A 12,849-nucleotide genomic window follows, 5' to 3' on the forward strand; every position below is an offset into this window, starting at 1 on the left:
AATAAATGTATGTTTTGTTATTTTTTTTGTACATGTGTGGAATAAGTAGGTAAAAAGAGTGTGCAATTTATCATTTTCAATTCTGTATTTTTACGCGATTATAAATACTAAATGTCGTGTGAAGCAAACTGTCATCTAAAGTAAACATTTCGATAAACAAGTTGTTGCTACGATAACGGAAGCAAAAGAAGGGAGAGAATACGTTTGTCCCATATACCAAGGACGTAAAGCGAATTTTTCATCCTGGCGAGAGTAAAAAGTAATTTGTTTCTTTTTCTCTTTGCTCAAAAATATGTATTGTTATAATCACACCTTGAACATTATTGTAATCTTGTAATAAGTGTATCATTAAAATCAAGAAGAAAAAACTTATTATTTCAGTGAGCGAGTGGAATACTTCAGTTATTAAAGGTTACAAGTAGATTTTCTTCTCCCTAGTACTTTCTGTGATAGTTGTACACTTTGTATTGTAAAATTATTTTATTCTGCTGTTGCGGCTGATTTCCACCCTCTTAGTAACCAACCCCACAAATTGTTGCCGATGAATATCTTATATATTGAAACTTATGCAAGACACTGATGAAATATTTTAAAATTTTGTTTCTTATGACTCACTTTGGTCAAAATAAATGGATGATCTGATGTTTCTTTAAGAAATTTATTCAGTTCCTTCGGTGTAAAAGTCTTGGATTTTTTGTTGATAGTCTTCAGATTGGTGTTTTAGGAATGCTTGTAGCTTCATATAATTATTCAGATAGATGTTATGGTGAATAGTTAGGGTTCTTTCAAGCATCTTGTAGAAAGCCAATAGTGGAGACGACTTGTAGGTCTTGTTTAATTCTGCAAAATACACAGATTTTCGGGAAAAGAAGTGGTTTCTCACTACTTGCTCTCAATAATGGTTTAATTTTGACATGAAGATTGAATAACCTTATTTCATTTCATTCCAAAACTAAGAACTATTCATCATTTGTTAAAGCAGTTTGACATGGTGGAAGAGAACGTGCAAAAAATTGCATGCAATTTTTTCCAAAGTCAGGATATTTCGTGGATTAAAATTCCCCATCGTTTCACATTATAAAATGCTCTTGCCACTGCATTATGGCTAACAAAAATTCCAGTGAAATAAACAAATTTTGGGACCGATTTTAAAATGAAAATCACGAAGCTAAGTGGAATGAATAAGAAAAGTGGTCAGTGGATAAATAGTAATAAATATATCTGCTGCTTTTTGAAACTGATGGTTGATACGCGAAAAGTTACTAGACTTTTCCCTGGAATTGCAACTTGAACTTGAACAGAGACTTAAAGAGACTTGAACAGTTAAATTATATAAATTGAATTATGCGACTACACATTTCCGAAAATTTTCGAATACAAATATTATTTTTAACATTTTTTGACATTATTATAAAAAATTTTTCCCCGCATATAGTTTTCTTCAAAATATTCTGTATAATGTGCAAACAAAACAGTCTTGATGATTTGAACAATGTTTTATATAAGGTAGATCAATGTTAGATTCATTGTGATAGTTTCCAAAAATAGTTATAATAGTTGTTAAGGGTAACTTCTTTATCAGGGCTATGCTTGCAACAACAATATTAAATCCACCTTTTGTATTTTTTTATTTCTTATCGACAACATGTGCCTTGTTCTTCAATACAGGAAACCGGTAAATCGTAAGGAAAATGAGGACAGATAGCGGTCCTCGATCGATAATTTCGCTTATAACAAAATTGAGTTTTACAGTTAAAGAATCGTTATTCTATACAGAATCGGACTAATTCTTCTTATCGACCAAATATACGTTCTCCGATATTTTATAGTTCAACTTGTAGATGAAACAGGGCTGAAAGTAAAGAACAAGTTTTTCTTTCCGATTTGATCTCTCATACATTGAGATGAAAATTTTACTTCCCAATATTGGTTAAGTACATTCTTTTCTCCACTTTGCTCCTTTGTTTGTTTGCGGGTGAGTCCGCCATCTTGAGACGCAATTCCCATGGCAGAGGACGACAGCAATCTTATAATAAACTTTGCAGTATAGGCACAGAGGGGCTTAAAAGCCAAAATGACTCTCCAAAATAATTACAATCTACTTTTGAAAGTTTGACAGTTTTCGATACCAATCGAATTATTCTCAGATCGTTATTATCGAATTCAGATTTAGTTTCTAGTGAACAAATATATTGAATTTGCAAGCACAGTGCGTTTGGACAACCAGCTGTACTTTGGATAGATGCGGACGTCAATAATAAAGCAGACTGATTTTTATATAGAATGCGTAATGATGTTTTACGTAATTGTATATTTATTACCCGATATTTTCGTTTGGATGGTAGATAGATTCCTTGCACGGAAATTCTGTTTAAACTATGACTGCTCACCAAGAATGAATGAATTTTCATATGGTATTATTAGATCGTTTTTTTATATTTCATAACTTTAACAACGATACTTATAATATTGACAACTCTTATAAATACAATTTATATAACAATATGATAGTACAAGAATTAGTTAGTTAGTTACCATTTGTAATCAGTTACTACCGTTGAGGTCCAAAAATTTGAAAAGTAAATTCCATTTGAATTAACTGAAAACATTCTAAAGCACAGAATCACTATTTGCAGTTCGCTTCTCTCTTGTCAAAGCCGATTACCTTTCTAGAGCAAATTGTTACTGTAGATAAAAAATTATTGAAGACAAGGCTACAATGGTTGAATAAAAGTCTGGAATGCCAACAAGATGATGTATTTAGTGGAGTTTAATATAAATATTCCATTATGAATACGAATCATTACCAACCAACTAAACTATTACAAATTAAGTGATTGGTGGAAAGATCACACTGAGTTTTGAGAGATTAATTCTAGGAGTATAATTTGGTGAAAAAACTATACCATTCGCGATCGGAAGCTCTCCCACAACTTGCATATTTTAAACGTATTGTCCAATAAACAATTGTTTCGTTCTTGTCTTTTTGGAAACATTTCAAAAAACCATTTAACTGAGTTCAGATTGAAAACTTTATCATTAATTAAATCTTGTTACTTTATTTGAATAAATTGGTTTCAAAATGTATTCAAAAACGGTATTAATTATTATTGGATTTGGCACGTTAGATTCCTTTTAGTGAAATATTGCATTGCTAAATATTTTAGAAAATGAAGGATATGAAAAGTTAGAAAAGTTATAAAAATAACAGAGAAAAGAAAACTACATTAAGTAGTATAATGAATATAAAACTATTTACTAGTAGAACTATTAATTAACTGTTTAAAATTCTAAAAAACATATTGAAACTAGACACTAGTGAAAAAATATATGCAGTATTCATGTTTTATTATAAGAGTGACAAAATAAGTTTCGCTATTGAGTATATAGAACCCGAAATGTCTCTACGCTATATTACAATTTTGCTATAAATTTTGCTAACAGCATCATTTTATCCTTCAGATACTACATCATTGCGCTCCAAAGAGGTAGTATGGACCGATTTCCATAGTTCCGAATTCATAGTTTCTGGCAGTTTCCGATATGTCCATAAAGTTTCAAAAATCCATTCTTGGCTGACTTCAATATACTGAATCCCTATTATAAACATTCTTAAATATTTGTTTTCAGCAAATACACTAGATTTCTGTGAGATTGGGGTGCAAGTAATAACTTACTAAAACTGAAGCGTTTAGACAAAACATTAACGTTCCGTCACATTCAGGAAACGGTGTTTTTTTATTTCTTACAATTGTGTTAACAATATATATTCATTGTCGTGTATCAAACTTTTTTACAAACATATCTGCAATAATATAAAAATTGAATTTCAATAAAATAATGAGCGTTCTTAGAGTAAGTTTGAAAATAAGCGAGGAATCATCTATACATTTTTTTGAATTCATATTTTGATAAAGACTGAAATAATTTGGAACGTTAATTTTAAATAGATTTTCTATAAAAAGGAACAAAAATCAAGGTGAATCATCACGAAAAACATAAAAACGTCTATGAAATAAGAAACTGAAGAAATTTACTTTTTTTATCTAAGTAGATTTTCCAAATGTCACTTGGAATTTAGATTGTGGTTTGACCAGGCATATATAATTTCATAACATCTTTTATTAATTCATCTCATTTATATAGAAAATAAACATTGAAAATACCAGTTCAAATATTTTTATTTTGTTGTTTTAAGATTCATATTTAAGGTTTGCTATTATTAATTATGTTGGTTGTAAATATATAAACGTACCAACCTCTATATTTCGGCTACTTTAAAAATTTCAAAAAATTTAGAGCCACATTCTAGTAATAGCGACAGAATTCTAAAAAACTCAAATACTAATCTTGGTTTTCATTTTTATACTTATTTCAAGTTTTTATTAAATTTATCGCGAACTGTTTAAAAAAAGTCGAGTAAATGGTATTCTTCAAAAAAGATCTTTAATGAAACCAATGAAACCCATTGAAGTTTTTGGGATTGTATTCACTTATGCTAAAGGATTGATGGGATTTACTTAAAAACCAGCCAGACTTATTTTTATTAAGAGGTACAGAGTGTAATATGTTAAAAACCTTTTGTCACTTTCACTATATTCACCGATATTTTTAATGTTTACAGTAAGATAAGAATTTAATATTATTTTTATAAAATAATCAAACGTAATGCAGAACATTGCTCAGAAATTCTTCGTTAACCTTTCTTATAAAAGGTTACATTAAAGAATAAATTCCGCTTAAACTACTTTCAACCGAAAATCTTTTGATTTGATTCAACAAATTAATACCAATCCGTCTCTGGATTTTGTGGTGAAAGATACACCGCCCACAGTGAATTCGTGATACTATTTCTGAAATAATTAAATGACCCTTAGGAGAAATACCGCTGACCGTTAGTCGGTCAAAAAAAATGGCACACAACTCTTTACACAAGATTTATCTCTTGTACCATTGCTCCGGGGTACTCTCTTGATCATAAACCTACTTGCGGTACATTGTTTTTTGTTTCATTCCTAATTCGCAGTTTCATATAAACTTTTATAGTCACCTTTTTAATCACGAATTTATTCTTAATCAACAGTTATTTTACGAGGAATCAATTATTTCAACTTCTTCTGGAATTATTGAAGTGGTTTAGATGCCATATTAAGAATACCAAACAAAGATGGTTCCTAATAATGTGGTAGGTCATTGTAAAATTATTACATATATTACCGAACGACATGAAAATTATACGTCAAACTATCTGATTTTGATACCAAAAAAAGGATATTCTAATCAAGTTATCAATTACTCATACTGAAATATGTAACATTTCGTTCATTCATGATGATACTTCATTATCGATTTACATATTTTTATCCTTCGTTCCTTCCTCATAAATGTCATTGGCTAAGTGTTATTTCCTAAACCTACAAAAACGAAGTAGCCCCATAGACTTGATTAAGTCTTACTTGAACACCATTTTGAAAATAAAGTAAAACAAGAGACCATAAATCAAATAAAATTGGTGTAGCAGTTTGGTGAAGAAGTTACAAGTAATCAGAGGAGAGTATACAGAGGTGGTCATAAGTCTCGGGAAAGCTCTCGAAAAAACGGCAGGTATCCATGCGGGAGGTCTCGTAGGTCCGTTCTTTTTTGAGGATCGCGTCACAGGCCAAAGTTATCTGGAAATTGTTGAAGATTTACGTGGGCTCGTGAAGAACGATTCAACGCTAAAAAAATAAAACAAAATGAGAAATATTATAATACATATTTAATGGTAAACAAAAACGAACACTGAACTAAAATACAACAAACTACTTATTGAAATGTAGACCACATTTTGTCCAATGTTTCGAAATATCAGTTTTTTCTTCAATTTGTAGCATCGCATATTGTACATTGCCCACAAAGTGGACGGATTCTTTTGTCTGGTTTGTTCTCCAGAATATGCTAAGAATACACTTTCGGAACTGATATTATTCACCTTTTTTCCTTCGCCCCACTCCATTAATTCTTTCTCGGAGGACAATTTTCTCAATTTACTAGTGGCGATCTTAATATCCATCCGACTTTATATAACATTTATTTGGTGGCAGTTGTTTACCACATAGCATAACAATACATTTTTTGTTAAAGGTAATCTTTTAGGTTTAGGTTTATTAATTTTGAAAATATATTTAAATTAAACGTGCTGTCGAATTCAGAAGTTAACTGATAGAGATCCTTTGCTAGACAGATGTAGAATTACCAGTTTCCGAATCACAACTTAATTTTAGGAACTCACCACACATGTTATCACGAGTAGTGTCATAATTGAAAAAGATAAAAGCTTCTATTTATTCTAATAGAAGTTTATGATTTTCTCACAAATCACTCCTTCTAGTGAACCTTCATGAAATTAAGAAAAATTTTGCAAATTTCCATATTTTCTTAGAGTTAATTTTATCTCTGTTGGAATTTTCGTTTATATACCTATTTAAGTAAGTTGAGGAAAGAGATGATAGTCGGACGGAGCCAAATCTGATGAATAAGGGGAGTGTTCTAGTACTTCAAAACCTAAATCACAAATTTTTTGCATAGCAACAGAGATTTTCGTGCAGGTGCTTTCCGCGTCTTTTCTCTTTAATTTTTCCCGTAGAGTGGTCAGTAATGTTGAATAGTAATCTCCAGTTATTGTTCTACCATTATCCAAAAAATCAAACATGTTTACTCCATGGCAATCCCAAAAAACTGAAGCAAGAACTTTTCCAGCAGATTTTTGACACGAAACTTCTTAGGTCTTGGAAAACCAGAGTGTTGCCATCCATCGATTGTTGCTTTCTTTCTCGTCCATAGGAAAAATTCGGTTTAAGACATCGTTTTCAAATCGAGCACAGATCGAACGCGATGCTTTTACCCTTGCACGCTTTTGGTCAACATTCAAACATTTAGGGATCCATTTTGCAGCAATTTTTCTCATGTCCAAATTGACGTAAACTATATGATGAACGAGTTCATATGAAATATTCAATCATGTCATGAACTGCATCGATATTATCGGGGACTGACACAGAAACTGGCCTTCCTGATCGTTCTTCTTATTCAATGGAAAATTTACGTCTTTTGAAGTTTGCTCGATACTCCAATTTTTCAATTTTCAAAATTTCGGTGGACATCTTTTTTCTTTCAATTTATTGCGTAACTCTGGTTTACTTTTTTGACGTCAAACTTTACAGTGACACTTCTAATAAGTTTTTGATCGTGGCTATGCTAACTAGATATCAATACATCCTCGTAGAATAACAAAAATGTTGTTTTTTGAATATATCACAAAAATTATATGATTAGAGGTGGGCATATTTACATCCCTCTTCATTATTACTAATAACAGTGTTTGTAAGTATTCTCAATTTATTAATAGTATTGATAGAATAATTTCATAGATTCTTAGATAATAATTTTGATACACAAATTAATTGATAAATTCAAATGCTAATGATAGATCGTTGTCATTATTGAATTGGACTTGCCCATAATTAAATATGTAAATGAAAAATAATCTATTGAACTATCTTCGATCAATTTTACACATAAATAGTAAATGACATATGATAAATCATATGTCACTTATCGAACCATATCAAGGCAGCAATCAGGGCAATTGGCATAGTTTGAAAATAAGCGAATGAAAATAAAATTGATCATGATTATTTCTATGAAACTAAAAAATTGATTACCAGGTAGTGGGCATATAACTCCTATTCAAGTCACTTATCATAATAGATACTACGAATTATAAATGATATTACAAATAAAATATATTCTGAATATTGGTTATCATGGAGGTACTATGATCATGTCCACAAACAACGACTTTTACAAAATAACACAGTTCAATGATATAATATCCGAATAAGAAAGTATTCTATCGTCTACCACTAGACTTATGACATCTATATTGTTTGTATTTACAGAACACCTCACGCTGACGTGCATACTTTCTGTCACAAACTATTGACATTACCTCTTGGAAGCAAACTAATTCTTTGTGGTGGTCTCAATATTGATTATTCCAACGTGTGTGCTGGTCAAGAACGTCTTCAGTTAATTTTTGATTTTTTTGGTATCGTCATGCATATAACGACACCAACCAGAATAACTGAGATCAGTTATAGTACTATAGACTATGTCGTGTATGATCCAGAATCCACCGACTGTACTGTCTTCAGGTTCTGGTTTTCAGGTTTCTCCAGTCGTAAAGCAAATTATACCACATTTTTTCAGATAAAAGTTTTCAAAACTTCAAGCACCGTTGACAAACAACTGACAGGAGCATGATCGCTGGTGATGTGTACTTTGAAATTCCAGGTTCATAAAAACACTAAATAGTCTAGCATCCAATTCTTTTCCCCTTAGGAGTATTAAAAATAAACAAAATAAACCCTAGTTCACTAAAGATTTACGTATATCTGCAAAGAACATCTTTATCTCACCTAAGGAAATTTTCGGAAAGTTTCTTCTTCAAAAATTACGAGAAACTATACAGAAAAATGTATCATAAGATATAATGATCTAAGAAATAAGTCTTCTTCATCGAGCATAATTTCTAATTCACTTGATAACCTCAATAATTATTTTGTGAATGTAGCCAAAAATTTATGACACTCTATAATTCCTTCTCATGATCCGCTTTCATATCTCCTTGAGGCTAATGCTAACTCACACAGTTTCTTCTTTATGCCCGTAGTTTTAGCATAGCTTCGCAGTATTAATTAATGACATTAAAAATACTTATCTGGAACTGATGGAAAAATGTTTTCGAGTCTGCTCGATTGCACAATAAATCACCTTACCACTTTAATTAACGTTTCATTTCAAAATGACACTTTTCCCAATTGCTTTAAGATGACTATAATTATATCTTTGCATAAAGGAGGAGATAAAAATCAAGCATCGAATTATCGCTCAATTGCACTCCTTCCCACATTATCTAAGATCATAGGAAGATTGGTCAAAAAGAGGCTTTTATCATTTTTGTTTAAATATAAAATACTTACTACCCATTAATTTGGGTTTTTAAGTAACAAATGCACAAATGATTCTCTAAATAATATCTACTTTAGCCTAAACTGCAATCACTCCACTGCAACGACTTTTTTTGATTTTTCTAATGCTTTTGATTATTCAATCATAATATTTTAATCAACAAATTGCAGTACACTAGTTTCTCTTTGAGCAACCGTGACCTCACGGCACTTCATAGGACCATATCTAGTGACCTAATCACCCTTAAATCATGGTGCGATTGTAATCTTCTCTGTCTCAACGTTTCTAAAACTAAAGTTTTATCATATAAAAATAAATTGCAGTTTTTTAATTAAATAACACCACCATTGACGTCGTTGAATCCGTAAAATTATTAGACCAATTCCTTGAAATGTGAATTACATATTGCCGCCTTATCTGAATAATTAAGTTCCTCCTGTTTTGCGCTGGGATCAGTTTCCAGAGAATTGAACTTATCCACCTCCTGAACAGTTTATTATGCCCTTCTCTTCTCTTCTATATACTAAAAATTATCTATTACTTTACCTATAATTTTGTTACTGATTGTGGTTTTCTTTCTGTATATTGAAATTTAAATTTATTAGTTTTATCTTTATTTAGTTATTAGTTTTTACAAGCTTTTGTCTACAAATTGTAACAATTTTTTGAAAATAAAGCATTTATCTCTCTCTATTCAAAGCCATACTCTTTGTTATTTTGATCTTTGATTTCGATGAAGCTATCATGAACTGTTCTAAACAGAAAACTAGATAAGGAACAAAAGTGTGATTCATTTTGTATTTCATTATAATCTACATCAACTTGAATTTGATTCAATTGTTCCAAAAATATATTCCTGTTATTAGCAATGGATAATGGACCTGCTAGAAAGCTGAACATTTCCGGAAAATTGCAACAAGCTGGAGACAAAGTTGGAGATCTATTTGAAATATCCAGATTACGTCGAGATGATTTCAAACATCATAAAGGGGAAATGGAAGGAGACGACCTTATCCAAAGTGCTGCAAAGCCATCAACATTAGTTACAAGAGGTCATCAAGGTAAGTGAGAAAATTGGTTAGAAATTCATCTGTTATTTCTGTCTTTTTTATTGTTCCTTGTGTAGGCTCATGACGTTACAAATTTGAACCAATTTCTGAAACAACATAGGTTTTTAACCACTTCGCACATATATTTATTGCAAAGTGGTTTGGGAATACTAAGGTTCACTTAGCGAACTAATCAAGAATAATAAGAATGAACTTATAAAATAATACCATCATATTGAAAAAGAAAAAAAGGAATAAAATACTGGAACCACACAGTAGAGTTATGAGAGGCGAAGACACTACGACAAGATGAGAGAGGAAGATTGCATGCAAATATCCAAACAGAATATCCCCGTTTGTGTAAGAGACTCTGCAAACTCTCTCTGGTAAAATAGGAAACAAACTGAATTTAAGGTTACACCATCAAGCATGACTCCATACAAATATTCCGTCCAAAAAACTTTGTCAGGGTCATTGAAATAGGTAGTTGTTTATGTTACTTGGACTACACCGAAGAATAGGGTGAATGATGGAGCAAATCATAGCTTAATTATAGATTTTTTAAGGAACGACATATACATTGTCGTTGTATGAAAGAACTTTCTTCTTAGACAAACATGATAGTTTTTCAAATAATCATTGAATCGACTTATTGAGATGGCCAAATTATCTATCTTCAAAGCGTCAATATCCACATTTTTTGAATCAATTGATTTTGAACTTTATTGCTCTTCATATGGACTGAGATATTGGTCTAACTAGTCCGATGAAGAGGAGCGATAACATTGCTGTGAATTTGGACGTCGTTGAAGTAATGCAAATAACGAACGCCACGAGATATAGATGGAAAATGATTAGATGAAAGGTTAACGATCTTGAATGCCAATATCATATGTTTATAATGAGATAAAGCCTTATTAGCTTCGTTCATTTCGTCCATCTGCAGCATATATTCTTCTCACACAACCTCATTTTGTGAACAAAATATAGGAACTCGTGTGAATTAATAGCATTAAATTGTGTTAAATGTAGAGCCATCATTTACTTATTGTGGTAACTAAGCCGTAAAAGGTTATAATTACCGTTGTTAATCCAATGCTGCTTTGATGTTAACAGAGAAGTTTATACGAGCTTATTAGATTACGAGAATGCTTTTGATAGAGTACGATGTGAAGAATTGATACAGATACTGAAAGGAAAAGAAATAGATTACAGAGACATCAAACTAATAGAAACCCGTTATCATAACCAGACAGGCAAGATGAATATATAGAGAGAGAACTAACAGAAGAAAAACATATAACACCAATACTTTTTAATATATATTCGGAAGTAATTATCCAGGAAGCACTAGCAGAAGAGGAAGCGGGGATTCGAATAAATGGAGTCTCAGTTAATAACATAAGATAAGCTGACGACACTGTCTCATTAGCGGAGAATATAGAAGACCTTCAAAAAATTACAGAAAAGGTAAGAAGAGTCAGCGACATGAATTTAAATAAAACTAAATATATGCACTTATCGAAAATGCAGAACTAGAATGCACTAGAATACACTGACAGCAGTGAAGAGATAGAAGTAAGGATTGAAATTGGTCGCAGTGTATTTTATAAAATGAAAAACTTATACTCGATCCTTCTGTACGAAATGGAGGTAGCAAAGCAATAATGAGAAAACTGGAAGCCTTTGTCATGTGGATATTGAAAAGAATACTGCGAATATACGCAAAAAGATAACACAAAGAGAATTATTGACTCCCAAATTAGAGTACTTCGGTCATGCAATGAAGGGACAACGATACCAATTCCACAGATTGATTATGCAGAGAAAGAGAGGTATAGGACGACAAAGTATGTCATGTCTGCGAAACTTAAGGGAGTGGTTTAAATCCAAGTCAAACCAATTGTTTGGAACAGCTGTGAATAAAATAGTCATGATGAGTCCTTTCCTGACTCAACTAGATAATGTCCAGCTACTAGTTTTCATGGAACTAGAGAAGGTATAATACACGCAGTTACAGTTTCTTTGAATGATAGCATGGCACACCATTTAAATGACTGCAGCTCCAATTATAGCGCAGCGACTTCTTGTTAAAAATACTTTTGTTTTATTGAAATTTCAATAATATTGTTCGACGAATTCTACGTATACAATTTTTAAGAAGTTAGCATATAATTTATTATTCATAATTTTCAATAATTTCTCAGGTCCTGGAGCATTTTTAATTGTGGCTTCCGGTTTGGACAAACACGGTTCAGATAGCGAGGTGCCTTTGAAGTATACCCACATTGACATTGCGGGGTCAGCAGGCTCTCTTCCCTTACCTGCTACAGGTGCTCCCGTTCTTGCTTTGTCGCAAGCATATTTATTCTAGAAATGATTGTATTGTATTTAACTATATAGTAATTAAAAATGTTGTCATCTCTCTTTTAAATAATAAAAAGTTATTTTCATTACTTTTTTTTCGTTTTATTTGTCACCGAATCTAGGAAAATTTCTCAGTATGTGTAAATAAACCTATTTGAAACGCATACTCACTTTTTCCTAACCAACAATAAAGATACTTATAAAATTTCAGCAGACATAATATAACCTCCTTGGAACGTCTTATTTCAGTTTCATAAGGGTAAGTGGTAAGTAAAAGTTTATTTGTTTTATTTTTACGTATTCATAAGAAATGGCCAGATATTACAGAAAATTGTACTGTATTTAAACGGGAGTGAGAGAAGTGGTCTTTGGACTTGACACTAGATGCTCATTACAGCTAGACACGTGTACAAGCGCTTTT

General features: G+C 31.6%; 1 protein-coding gene across 1 annotated transcript in view; it reads left to right on the top strand.

Moving 5' to 3' along the window:
• LOC130891158 (putative aminopeptidase W07G4.4) overlaps positions 1-12,517 on the top strand; it is a 96,120-nt gene extending 83,603 nt beyond the window's left edge. The window contains exons 7-8 of the mRNA XM_057795744.1: positions 9,879-10,073; positions 12,269-12,517. Coding sequence (XP_057651727.1) covers positions 9,879-10,073; positions 12,269-12,435 — 362 coding nt within the window. The 3' untranslated portion in view covers positions 12,436-12,517. The remainder of the gene's footprint in view (positions 1-9,878; positions 10,074-12,268) is intronic.
• The last annotated feature ends 332 nt before the right edge of the window (positions 12,518-12,849 follow it).

This window comes from Diorhabda carinulata, chromosome 3 (assembly GCF_026250575.1).
Source record: "Diorhabda carinulata isolate Delta chromosome 3, icDioCari1.1, whole genome shotgun sequence".
In the NCBI taxonomy this organism is placed as follows: Eukaryota; Metazoa; Arthropoda; class Insecta; order Coleoptera; family Chrysomelidae; genus Diorhabda; species Diorhabda carinulata.